Below are 13,490 nucleotides of genomic sequence, written 5' to 3'. Positions count from 1 at the left end.
TGAGCTAACATGTGTGCCAGTCTTCCTCTATTTTGTATGTGGGATGCCTCCACAGCTTGGCTGATGAGTGGAGTAGGTCTGCCCCTAGGATCCAAACCCATGAACCTGGGCCACCGAAGTGGAGCGTGTGTAACTTTAACCACTTGGCCACAGGGCCGGCCACAAAAGCTTAGAACTTTTAAATTCAAAAAGAAATAGAGAATTCTCTGATCTTTAGTATCAAAATATACTGGGGAGAGCTTATGACTTAAATTCTAAATATAATTCTGATATTTTTTTATAATTGCCTTGATGTGACACTTCATTTAAATAAAGTGTGTTTGAGGAAAGCCTAGTACTCTGAACTTAACATGTTTGAAACATTTTGTGAGGAAAATTGCTAATGCAAAGGTCAACTTCCATTATTCTCTTTATGTACATGTTGGTTTTAAAACTCAATTTAACAAAGATTGTGTTGGATATGTTTTTACTGTATAAGAATTTAGTGAAATGCTATAGTCATGTCATATTAGTTATGCGTTTTATGATATGAATAATTAAGTCATAGTTCAGGTTGTGGACTGAACTTTGGAGGATCAGATAATACTGTTCCGTCACTCTCAAAACATTCAGTGTGAAAGGACTTACTAAATACATTATAATATTTATTATTACCCTTTTAAGAATTAAGTACTGATTATCTTTTTCATCCTTGTAATTATTGTGTTGGCTGGCAGTGATCTTAAAAGTAGTCTCAACTTAGTCCCTGATAAGTACTATATACAGACAGTATAGAATTAGTAGTTAAACTCTCTAGTGCTTGACTATCTAGATTAGAATCCCAAAACTGCCACTGACGGGCGGTGTGTTTGGGCAGGTTATCTAACTTCACTATACTTCAGATTCTTTATGTTCAATGGGTATAATAGTGTATCTACCTCATGGTGTTGTGAGATTTTAACTAACTTAAAATATTTAAATAGTGTCTGGTCCATAGTAAGTTCTCAACATTAGTTTTTACTATTATTATTTAACTATTTTTATTTCAAGATGAGGTCTCCCGAAGACGAAAAGTTACCAACAGGTCAGACGTATTTAACATGCAAATGAGACAACGGAAAGGAACTCTCTCTGTTAACTTTGTAAGTGTTCTGAGATGTGTCAGGAGGGAAAGGATTTATTTTTATTTTAGTTTTGCACTTTTTATTTTACTATACCTTGGTATGCCATTTATTTAGCTCATTTGGTTAGAAGATTTGATGGTGAATCTAAAGTTGCAGCTTTGGTTTATGTAATGTTAACCTTGTTTTGTCCCATATATGTGAAGTGTTCCCCTAAGGCATAAATCTTGTGAGTAACTAAGTGAAAGAATGAATATAAATTTGTCAATCCTTGAGCTGTATTATAGACAGTCCTCAGTATGCATTCTTTACCGAAGAGTGTTTCTGTGTAGGAAGGATGACATAGTATATTTTATTTATATAAGTTAACTTTCAGGTTCCCTAGATTTGTAGTCTGTCTTTATTCTAATAACTTGATATGCTTTTATTAACTTGCCTGTAGAAACTCTGAGGAAATGTAGGAAGTTTTATGAAAAGCTGTTGAAATACAATTATTTAAAATAAATATTCAGGGTTTAAGTTATGCTTACTTTTTAATGTACATTATTTTGTTTGTTTCAATTAAGGAGTTCCTGGTAAAAATTTAATGTTGTTAATTATAGAAAATATACTTTCATTTTGTTTGTTTTTCACAGGTTGATCTCTATGTTTGTATGTTTTGTGGTCGGGGAAATAACGAAGATAAATTACTTTTGTGTGATGGATGTGATGACAGCTATCATACATTTTGTTTAATTCCCCCCCTGCCTGATGTGCCCAAAGGAGACTGGAGGTGTCCTAAATGTGTTGCGGAGGTACAGGCCTAACCTTAACGGATCCTTTTTTAACTAAGAACAGTAATGCACACATGCAGACGTAGAGTAATCACATTCCCTAAAGCTGCTTCTACTCTCTGTTCTTCAATGTTTAAAATCTCCAGAATTTTTTAAGAGTGATATTGTATGGAAATGTAGCAATTGTGTTGACTCAGCTTGCCTTTCAAAAGTTCTTTTTCTGACTGTTGGTTAAATACTTCTGTTTATTGATGCGGATGAATGGGACTTTTCCTCACAATATTCGTATTCCTGGAAAACAATAAGAATGAAGAAAAGCTGTTGGTTATTTGTTTTTTCTTTTCTAATTTAAAAAAAAGTAAAAATCAGACATGAAGAGCTAGAACTTAGGATTTATGCATTCAGTTTTCATGCTACCAAGTAAACTGATGGCATCTATTAGTTTATTTAAATTTTGACTTGGTTGTACTAAATTATTGTTTTTAATTGAAGTATAGTTGACATACTAAATTATTCTTATTGAAAGATCATAATGTCATCATGAAATGCATACTCTACGTATTTTGACAAAATGTTGTGATAGGACATTGAAGGGAAGGAGTTGGTTGGGTGTATCTAGATGTATTCAAAGGTTTTTTATGGCCTTTGAATTATTATAATAATTCAATAAATACTATCATTCTCAAGGTTAGGTGATTCAGAAGCAGTTCTACACCGAGTATTTGTGTTAAGATATTGGTCATGGTGATTGATACTGTGAAAAAACCATTCTTCTAGCTAGATATCCTAGCAATCCAGTGGATATCTCTTTATCCATTACCTTTTCTTCTGCCATGAACATTTATTTTCTCCATAGCTAAATCCACTGATAATACTGAGAATGGTAGGCATCCCTGGGCTTGATTTCAAGTTAGTAGTCCTCCAGATGTTTGTCTTGGTGCTAGAGCTTAATGCCAACTCCAAAGTCTAAAGCTGTCTCATAACTACCTTCCTACTGGAAGGCTGTGAAAATGCAGTTGAGGTTCTAAGATATTATTTCCTGATTCCATATTGAAGTAATTAATACTTGTTTCACTGTGTAGGGTTGATTGGTTTGCTTTACCTAGGGAAATGATCGAAGAAGGTAGTACCTGAGAGCTTAATACTTTATTCATTTCATTTCCGTGAGTTGATCTTAGATATTTTTTCTTCCCAGGAATGTAATAAACCTCGAGAAGCCTTTGGGTTTGAACAAGCTGTACGAGAGTATACACTTCAGAGCTTTGGAGAGATGGCAGATAATTTTAAGTCCGATTATTTCAATATGCCAGTCCATGTGAGTATCTAGCTTTAAGATCACTTTGGGGAGGTATGAAGATTTATCTGAGTCCAAAGCTTTTGGTTTGCTTTTTACTTTCATTCTTTTGTAGAAAACAAGGACAGTAATGAAAAAGATGATAGAATATCATATCCAAATATTAGGGGCCTGGCATCTGTTTCTATTTCTTTCACTCTCTAATGTGGCAGTGTGCATGCTCGTGTTGAGAAATCTGCTTTGATTTTTGAATTGTTTATTTGCCCAATCCTTTATAGAAAAGCATGAAGTATGTAGCAGTTACTGCTTTTGTTTAGTTTTTTGTAATATGAGATTTGCTTCTTTTCCTAGCAGATCTTAGACATTTTAAAATCACTATCAGAAAAATTTGCCAAAACCGTTAAAATTCAGCCCTGATTTTTGCATTTCCATTTTCCTCCTTGAGGTCCTGGGTCATCTTTATCTTTCTTAGTTTGGAAGTAGCTTGCAGAAAAAGGCAGTTCAAGTTCATTATGTTTTTCTGAATATCCTCAGTGGAAAAAGCCAGGACCCCAGTCTTTTCAGTTCTTGGAAATGAGAAGATTTTCTATTTTGTCATGGGTTTCTGTTCACTTGACCTGTGTATTATGTTACAGTGGGCTAGGGTTACAGTGAGTTAGTAATCTGTAATCTTTGTTTTCCCTGTTTAGATGGTTCCCACAGAACTAGTAGAAAAGGAATTCTGGCGGCTGGTGAGCAGCATTGAAGAAGATGTTATTGTCGAGTATGGAGCTGATATCTCTTCAAAAGACTTTGGGAGTGGATTTCCTGTGAAGGATGGTCGGAGAAAGATGCTGCCAGAAGAAGAGGTGCAGAACAGATATTAGTATCCAAACTTCTGCTTACCCCCAAGCTGATTTAGCCTTTGCATAGTAGAGAACTGTCTTCCTCTAATCTTAGGGACTATGTTCATTCAAAATATTAAATATGTAGGATTTGGTCAATATAAATAATGTTCAGTTTTAAAAATAATAAATTCAAAGTACCTTTAAAAATTATTTAACTTTGCATTTTAAAACCAATTGAATTAGTTTAAAACTTTAACTCCAGTTAAAAAACTTTGCCTAGGGGCCGTCCCAGTGGCTCAGCAGTTAAGTGCGCACGTTCCACTTCGGCCGCCCGGGGTTTGCCGGTTTGGATCCCGGGTGCAGACATGGCACCACTTGGCAGGCCATGGTGTGGTAGGCATCCCACATATAAAGTAGAGGAGGATGGGCATGGATGTTAGCTCAGGGCCAGTCTTCCTCAGCAAAAAGAGGAGGATTGGCAGTAGTTAGCTCAGGGCTAATCTTCCTTGGGGAAAAAAACAAAACCAACTTTGCCTAGCTCTTTCTGTTTAAAAATCTAGAAAGTGATTTAAGATTTTTAAAAAGTTATATTTCATTGTTAGGTCAAGAATTAAGTTTCCTTCAACACTTGAGCAGGTAGGTTTTCAAATATGCATTTAAACTGTAACATATAATGAAGTCCTGTCACATAGAAGATGACCTCTATGTGTAAAGCTGAATTAAGATGATTATTCCTTTCTTTTTATCTTTACTTTGGTTCTTGTCACTTTTTCTTTCCCTCTATAATTGACAGTGATTAAGAGTTTTATCTCCTATTAAAAGAGTTACACATGGCAAAAAAAAAAAATTACGTAGTGTGGAAGTGTGTACAATTAAAAGTACAGTCATTCATCACTTAATGACGGAGATACGTTCTGAGAAATGCATCGTTAGGTGATTTTGTTGTTTTGTGAACATCATGGAGTGTACTTACACAAACCTAGATGGTATAGCCTACTACATACCTAGGCCATATGGTACTTGTTTGATGGGACCACCATTGTATGTGCAGTTTGTCGTTGATTGAAATGTTATGTTATGCATGACTAAGTAGCCACTCTAGCTCTCTTAAGGTTACTGTTGTCATGGTATATCTTTCTCCATTATTTTTCTTTAAAGCTGTCTGTATTTTGGAATCTGAAGTGGGTCTTTTGTAGGCAGCATATGATTGGATCTTGCTTTTAATCTAGCCTGACAGGTGTCTTTTGTTTGGAGTGTTTAGTCCATTTACATTTATTATAATTATTGATATGGTTGATTTATGTCGACCATTTTGCTATTTTCTATGTCTTATGTCTTTTTTTCCCCACTATTTCTCCTTATGGTCTTCTTTGGGTGTTGGAAGGTATATGTGGTCAGTATCACTAAGTTAAACCTGGTTTGTCTAAGTATAAAGAAATGTATCAATGTGAGTTTCTTCTTATCCTTCCATTGGCAAATGGTAGGCAATTATTTAATTATTGGGAAGAGACTTCCTTTTATAGCTCTTGCCTTCTTCTCAATTTTGTTTCTGTTCTGAACTTTTTTTTTTATTGAGTTAATGATAGGTTACAATCTTGTGTGATTTCAGTTGTACATTAATGTTTGTCATTCGTGTTGTAGGTGCACCACTTCAACCTTTGTGCTCACCCCCCACCCCACCTTTCCCCTGGTAGCCACTAATCTGTTCTCTTTGTCCACATTTTTAAATTCCTCATATGAGTGGAGTCATACACAGATTATCCTTCTCTAACTGGCTTATTTCACTTAACATAATTCCCTCAAGGTCCATCCATGTTGTTGCAAATGGGATGATTTTGTTCTGTTTTGCAGCTGAGTAGTATTCCATTGTATATATGTACCACATCTTCTTTATCCATTCGTCTGTTGATGGGCACTTAGGTTGCTTCCATGTCTTGGCTATTGTAAATAATGCTGCAGTGAACATTGGGGTGCATGGGACTTTTGGAATTGCTGACTTCAAGCTCTTTGAATAGATACCCAGTAGTGGAATGGCTGGATCGTATGATAGTTGTATTTTTAATTTTTTGAGGAATCTCCATACTGTTTTCCATAGTGGCTGCACTAGTTTGCATTCCCACCAGCAGTGTATGAGGGTTCCATTCTCTCCACCACCTCTCCAACATTTGTTACTATTAGATTTAGATATTTTTGTCATTCTAATAGGTGTAAGGTGATATCTTAGTGTAGTTTTGATTTGCATTTCCCTGATGATCAGCGATGATGAGCATCTTTTCATGTGCGTATTGGCCATCTGTATATCTTCTTTGGAGAAATGTCTGTTCATGTCTCCAGCCCATTTTTTGATCGGGTCGTTTGATTTTTGTTGAGTTCTGAGAGTTCTTTATATATTATGGATATCAAGCCTTTGTCAGATATATGACTTGCAAATATTTTTTCCCAGTTAGTGGGTTGTTTTTTTGTTTCAATCCTGTTTTCATTTGCCTTGAAGAGGCTCTTTAGTCTGATGAAGTCCCATTTGTTTATTCTTTCTATTGTCTCCCTTCTCTGAGGTGACATGGTGTCTGAAAAGATCCTTTTAATACGGATGTCAAAGAATGTACTGCCTACATTTTCTTCTAGAAGCCTTATGGTTTCAGGTCTCACCTTTAGGTCTTTGATCCATTTTGAGTTTATTTTGGTGAATGGTGAAAAAGAATGGTCAATTTTCATTCTTTTACATATGGCTTTCCAGTTTTCCCAGCACCATTTGTTGAAAAGACTGTCTTTTCTCCATTGTATGCACTCTGCTCCTTTGTCGAAGATGAGCTGTCCATAGATGTGTGGTTTTATTTCTGGGCTTTCAGTTCTGTTCCATTGATCTGTGCACCTGTTTTTGTAGCAGATGCTCTTTTGATTACTGTAGCTTTGTAGTAAGTTTTGAAGTCAGGGTTGTAATGCCTCCCGTTTTGTTCTTTTTTCTCAGGATTGCTTGAGCAATTCGGGGTCTTTTGGTGCCTCATATAAATTTTAGGATTCTTTGTTCTAATTCTGTAAAGAATGTCATTGGGATTCTGATTGGGATAGCGTTGAATCTGTAAATTGCTTTAGGTAGCATGGACATTTTAACTATGTTTATTCTTCCAATCCATGTACATGGAATGTCTTTCCATCTCCTTATGTCGTCATCCAATTCTCTCAGAAAGGCCTTGTAATTTTCATTATATAGGTCCTTCACTTCCTTAGTTACATTTACCCCAAGGTATTTTATTCTTTTTGTTGCTATTGTGAATGGTATTGTGCTCTTGAGTTCTTTTTCTGTTAGTTCTTTGTTAGAATATAGAAATGCTACTGATTTATGCAACTTGATTTTATACCCTGCAACTTTGCTGTAGTTGTTGATTACTTCTAAGAGTTTTGCACTGGATTCTTTGGGGTTTTCTATATATGAGATCAGGTTGTCTGCAAACAGCGAGAGTTTCACTTCTTCCCTCCCTATTTGGATTCCTTTTATTCCTTTATCTTGCCTGATTGCTCTGGCCAGGACCTCCAGTACTATGTTAAATAAGAGTGGTGATAGAGGGCATCCTTGTCTCGTTCCTGTTTTCAGGGGGATGGCGCTCAGTTTTTGCCCATTGAGTATGATGTTGGCTGTGGGCTTGTCATATATGGCCTTTATTATGTTGAGGTAGTTCCCTTCTATGCCCGTTTTGTTCAGAGTCTTTATCATAAATGGCTGTTGGATCTTGTCAAATGCTTTCTCTGCATCTATTGAGATGATCATGTGGTTTTTATTCCTCAGTTTGTTGATGTGGTGTATCATGTTGATTGATTTGCGGATGTTGAACCATCCCTGTGTCCCTGGTATGAATCCCACTTGATCATGATGTATGATCCTTTTGATGAATTGCTGAATTCTGGTGGCCAAAATTTTGTTCAGAATTTTTGCATCTATGTTCGTCAGTGATATTGGCCTGTAGTTCTCTTTTTTCGTGGTGTCCTTGTCTGGCTTTGGTGTCAGTGTGATGTTGGCCTCATAGAATGTGTTAGGAAGTGTTCCATCTTCCCTAATTTTTTGGAATAGCTTGAAAAGGATAGGTGTTAAATCCTCTCTGAAAGTTTGGTAGAATTCCCCAGGGAAGCCATCTGGTCCTGGGGTTTTATTCTTTGGGGTGTTTTTGATGGCTGTTTCAATCTCTTTCCTTGTGATTGGTCTGTTCAGATTGTCTCCTTCTTCTTCAGTGAGCTTTGGGAGATTGTAGGAGTCCAAGAATTTATCCATTTCCTCTAGGTTATCCATTCTGTTAGCATAGCGTTTTTCGTAGTATTCTCTTATAATCCGTTGTATTTCTGCAGAGTCTGTTGTTATTTCTCCTCTTTCATTTCTGATTTTGTTTATTTGAGCTTTCTCCCGTTTTTTCTTTGTAAGTCTGGCTAGGGGTTTGTCAATTTTATTTATCTTCTCAAAGAACCAGCTCTTTGTTTCATTGATCCTTTCTACCGCCTTTTTCGTTTCAATAGTATTTATTTCTGCTCTGATTTTTATTATTTCTCTCCTTCTGCTGCCTTTGGGCTTTATTTGTTCTTCTTTCTCTAGTTCAGTTAGGTGTAGTTTGATTGCTTATTTGGGATTTTTCTTGTTTGTTAAGATGTGCCTGTATTGCAATGAATTTTCCTCTTAATACAGCTTTTGCTGTATCCCATATGCGTTGGTATGGCGTGTTATTTACATTAGTTTCCAGGTATTTTTTGATTTCTTCTTTAATTTCTTCAATGATCCATTGCTTGTTCAGTAGTGTATTGTTTAGTCTCCACATCTTTGTGCCTTTCTCAGCTTTTTTCTTGTAATTAATTTCTAGCCTTATAGCATTATGATCAGAGAAGATGCTTGTTATTATTTCCATTTTTTTAAATTTGTAGAGGCTTGCCTTGTTTCCCAGCATATGGTCTATCCTTGAGAATGTTCCATGTGCACTTGAGAAGAATGTGTATTCTGCTTTTTTAGGATGAAGTGATCTATATATGTCTATTAAGTCCAATTGTTTTACTTTTTCATTTACCTCCACTATTTCCTTGTTGATTTTCTGTCTGGATGATCTGTCCATTGATGTGAGTGGGGTGTTGAGGTCCCCTACTATTATTGTGTTGTTTTTAACATCTTCCTTTAGGTCTGTTGATAGTTGCTTTATGAACCTTGGTGCTCCTATGTTGGGTGTATAGATATTTGTAAGCGTTATTTCATCTTGATGAAGTGTCCCTTTGATCATTATATATTGTCCCTGTGTGTCTCTGTTTACCTGTCTTATTTTGAAATCCACTTTGTCTGATATAAGAATTGCAAGACCTGCTTTTTTTCTCTTGCTATTAGCTTGAAGTATGGTCCTCCACCCCTTCACTCTGAGTCTGTGTTTGTCCTTGGGGCTGAGGTGTGTTTCCTGGAGGCAACAAATTGTTGGATCTTGTTCTTTAATCCATTTTGCCACTGTGTGTCTTTTTATTGGAGAGTTCAGTCCGTTTACATTGAGAGTGATTATTGATGCATGTGGACTTAATGCTGTCAATCTGTTGTTCATTATCTGGCTTTCCTGCTTTTCTCTTCCTGTGTTTTATCCTACCCATTTGATACTGCAATTTCTTATGCTGGGTTTCTTAGATTTTTGCTTATTTATGTTTTGTGGCTCTGTTCTGTTGTTTAGTTTAGTGTCTACCCTGAAGTTTGTATTTAGAATCTCGTGTATAATATAGTCTATTCTCTGGTGGTCTCTTACTTCCTTGGCCTAGACTAATTTAGTCCCTTTGCACTTCCCCTCCTAAATTATTATTTTCACTTCTTGTTCCAACTTGTGTTATGAGTTTGTAGTTAGAGTGATAAGATCATCTTTGCTTTGGTAGTTTCCTTATCATTATCCTAATGCTATAGTTGAATATTTGCTATCCTATTCTCGTTCTATTTATCTGTCTCCCTACTCTGTGGTTTATGACCCCTTTCGCCCTTTTTTCTTTTTTCAGGAATGAGAGCCTTCCTGAGGATTTCTTGTAGTGGAGGACTTTTGGTTACAAATTCCTTTAACTTTTGTTTGTCTGGAAAAGATTTAATTTCTCCCTCATATCTGAAGAATATTCTTGCGGGATAGAGTATTCTTGGCTGAAGATTTTTATCTTTTAAAGCTTTGAATATGTCACTCCATTCTCTCCTAGCTTGTAAGGTTTCTACAGAGAAATCCGCTGACAGTCTGATAGGGGCTCCCTTGTAGGTAATTCTCTTATTTCGTGCAGCCCTGAGTCTTCTTTCTTTGTCATTACTTTTTGCCAATTTTACTACTATATCCCTTTCAGTAGGTCTTTTTACATTGACAAATCTAGGAGATCTGAAAGCTTCCTCTACACACATTTCTCCCTCAATCCCTAGATTTGGGAAGTTCTCTTCTATAATTTCATTAAGCACACTTTCTGCTCCATTTTCCTATTCTACGTTCTCGGGAATTCCTATGATCCTTAAATTGTTTCTGCTCATTGAATCTGCTGTCTCTCTAATACTTTCCTCATTCCTTTTAATCCTTAGTTCTCTTTCTTCCTCTGTCTGGAGCAATTCAGCCTGTCTATCTTCGATTATGCTAATTTGCTCTTCTCTGGAGTCTACCCGGGCATTCAGGGAATCCATATTCTGTTTTATCTGGTCCACTGTGTTTTTCATCTCTAGTAATTCTGTTTGATTCTTGTTTATAATTTCAATCTCTCTTGTGAAGTAGCTCCAGAACTCGGCTTGTTTCTCTATCTTTCTCTCTACCTCATTAAGTTTTTTGATTATAGCTGCTCTGAACTCATTTTCATTTAGTTTACCTAATTCCAAGTCCTCCTGACTTAATTCTGTGTTTTTATTGTTTTCCTTCTGGTCTGGGGCTTTTATAAATTGCTGGATGGTAGAGGAGGAGTTTTTTCACATGGTGGTAGAATTCGTTTGCAGTTACCGTCTCTCGCCACTAGATGGGGGTCGAGAGCCGCGTGTTCTGAGCTCTCCTCCTTCGGGCAAGATGGCTGCGCCCTGTGCGCTTTGCCGGGCGGGGCTGGGAGTGGTTTCTCTCATGCACCGCTCTGGATTCGATCAGTTCTGTTCTCTGGTCTCCTGTCCTGCGTTTATGGGGTCCCCGCGCATGGAAGCTTTCCCCTGTCAGCAGGTTTCCACTGTACCGGCGGCAGGAGTCCTAGACGATGCCCTGGTCGTGCGGCCCCTCCCCCACTCCTTCCCGGATGCTCGCGGCGAGCCCGGTTTCTAGGGGATGGAGCGATGTTCTCTCTTACCCAGTTCCAGCTCCTCCGAGGCGGGCAGTAGGGGCTCCGTCTTCTGTCTTTTGAGACTGTAGGTCTCTGAGTCCTGGCATTAGGTTCATCAGCTGAAACTCAGGGGGTTTTTTGTTTTCTTTTTTTTTCTTCCCAGTCTTTTGTTGTACTTTGGAGGGGACAGAGTCCCGGGTCAGCTCACCTGCCATTTTGTTCCACAGCCTCTGTTCTGAACTTTTAAGTTGTTCTTAAACAGAAATATCTTCTAATCTTAGAGATAAGGTCACACAGTTCTTTTTTTTTTTAAAGATTTTATGTTTTTCCTTTTTTCTCCCAAAGCCCTCTGGTACATAGTTCTTTTATGTTGCGGGTATTTTTAGTTGTGGGTTCTTCTAGTTGTGGCATGTGGGATACTGCCTCAGCATGGCCTGATGAGCGGTGCCAAGTCTGCGCGCAGGATTCAAACTAGCGAAACCCTGGGCCACAGAAGCAGAGCGCGTGAACTTAACCACTCTGCCATGGGGCTGGCCCCAAGTCACACAGTTCTTAAAGATTATTTTAAGTGTCAACCCTAAGTAACTAATGTTACTAATATAACTATTAATCCTTCTCTATGTTTGAATTTTGTATGAATATCCGTTTATCTATTTCTGCTTTTGCTTCATTCACCTTGATGTAAGAATGTGGAGAAATGCTGGACTTTAAAGCTTTCAATCATAGTATGAAGAGACAGGTGATAGTGCCTTTTTTTCTAGACTGCGTCACAGATTTGCTGTTTATTTTCTAAGCAGTTATGTTTTACTCAGGATTCTGTTTTTGTGCAGTCATGTTTTACTCAGGATTCTGTGTTATGTACCGTAAGATGGACAGAGAACTCATTCATCACAGAAGGATTTTAAGGACTAATTAGACACCGTGTATAAAACCTTCAGACTCTTTATACTTGAATTTTGTAGTTTGTTACTCTCCTCTGAAAGTTACTCTTTTAGAATAGTAGATAACTACTAGCTTTTCACCAGGAATTGTGCATTTGTGTTGAAATTCTCTCTGAGTTGTCCTCTTGGTATCTGATAGCACACTTCTCTGGTATCATAGCTTAGTGGAAAAGTACTTCTGAAGTTAATACATTTGTCTTATGAGTACAATGTGTTCTACAAACAGGACTTCTGAGGAATAAAGATAGGCTTAAAATTTGAAACTTTGGAAGTGTTTTTTTCTTCTTCTTGTCCTCACTCCATGTAAATCATTGAGTGTATCACGTTAGTTCATTTTTCATTATTTTCTGTAGTATTGTCCTCTTTTCATTCCCACTACTACCATCCTTGTGTCGGTTGTATCACATCTTTTTGGGATGATTACCATGGTCTTACATAATGATCACTTGTGTTGGGAGCCCCCAAGACGGTCTCCAAGTTCAGTGATTTTCTATGAGGATTCATGGCTATGGTTTATTACAGTGAAAGGATACAAAGCAAAATCATCAAAGGGAAAGGATGCATGGTCAAAGTCCAGAGAAGACTATGTGCAAGCTTCTAAGAGTCCTCTCCCAGTGGTGTCACTCAGAATGCACTTAGTTACTCCAGTATCAAATTGACAACATGTGTGAAGTGTTGTCTATCAGAGGAGCTTATTAGAGACTCAGGTTTTTATTGGGGACTGGTGACATAGGCAGCCTCTGCCTAACCTGTACCAAAATTCCAGACTCCCAAAAGGAAAGCAGGTATGCGGGTAAACTACATTGTACAGTCTAGGCACTGTGAGCCACTCTGTATCAGTGTAGGGAATTGTTTACCATCCAAGTTTCCAGATGCTAGCCAAGGGCCAAACTTTAAGCAGGCCTTTTGCAGATTAGCAGTCTTAGGGCTGCTATGTTAACTGTTTCTGCTCACTGCTTCTCTCTGTAGTCTTTCTCATGCATTGCTTTCATTTAAAATTTTAAGATTGATGAGTCTTTGGGAGTTCATTATTCAATTCTGTCTTGTTTATATTTGAAATTTTCCATAATTGAAAATTTCAAAGTATTTGATAGTATGTTTATCATATTGTTTCATTTTTCAAAACCTGTCTTATTTCCCTTTTGAATATAGGATAAGATCTAAGCTTCTTAGTTTGAAATTTAAGATGAAAGTTCCAGTCTTCTTTTCTACTCTGTATTTGTGAGTATGACTATTCCACTCTGCCCCTTCACCAGCCAGACCAGTATATTCTGTCTCTTATTTACCTTTAAATCTTATCTATC

The 13,490-nt window shown here is 37.2% G+C and overlaps 1 protein-coding gene across 1 annotated transcript in view; it reads left to right on the top strand.

Annotated features, from left to right (window-relative positions):
* KDM5A (lysine demethylase 5A) overlaps window positions 1-13,490 on the top strand; it is a 91,171-nt gene that overhangs the window by 19,752 nt on the left and 57,929 nt on the right. The window contains 4 exon segments of the mRNA XM_046667899.1: window positions 1,030-1,121; window positions 1,736-1,894; window positions 3,069-3,188; window positions 3,857-4,015. Of these exon segments, the coding sequence (XP_046523855.1) occupies window positions 1,030-1,121; window positions 1,736-1,894; window positions 3,069-3,188; window positions 3,857-4,015 (530 nt within the window).

This window comes from Equus quagga, chromosome 1 (assembly GCF_021613505.1).
Source record: "Equus quagga isolate Etosha38 chromosome 1, UCLA_HA_Equagga_1.0, whole genome shotgun sequence".
In the NCBI taxonomy this organism is placed as follows: domain Eukaryota; kingdom Metazoa; phylum Chordata; class Mammalia; order Perissodactyla; family Equidae; genus Equus; species Equus quagga.
Note: the sequence above shows the minus strand (reverse complement) of the source record. Positions and strands in the feature narration are given on the sequence as shown.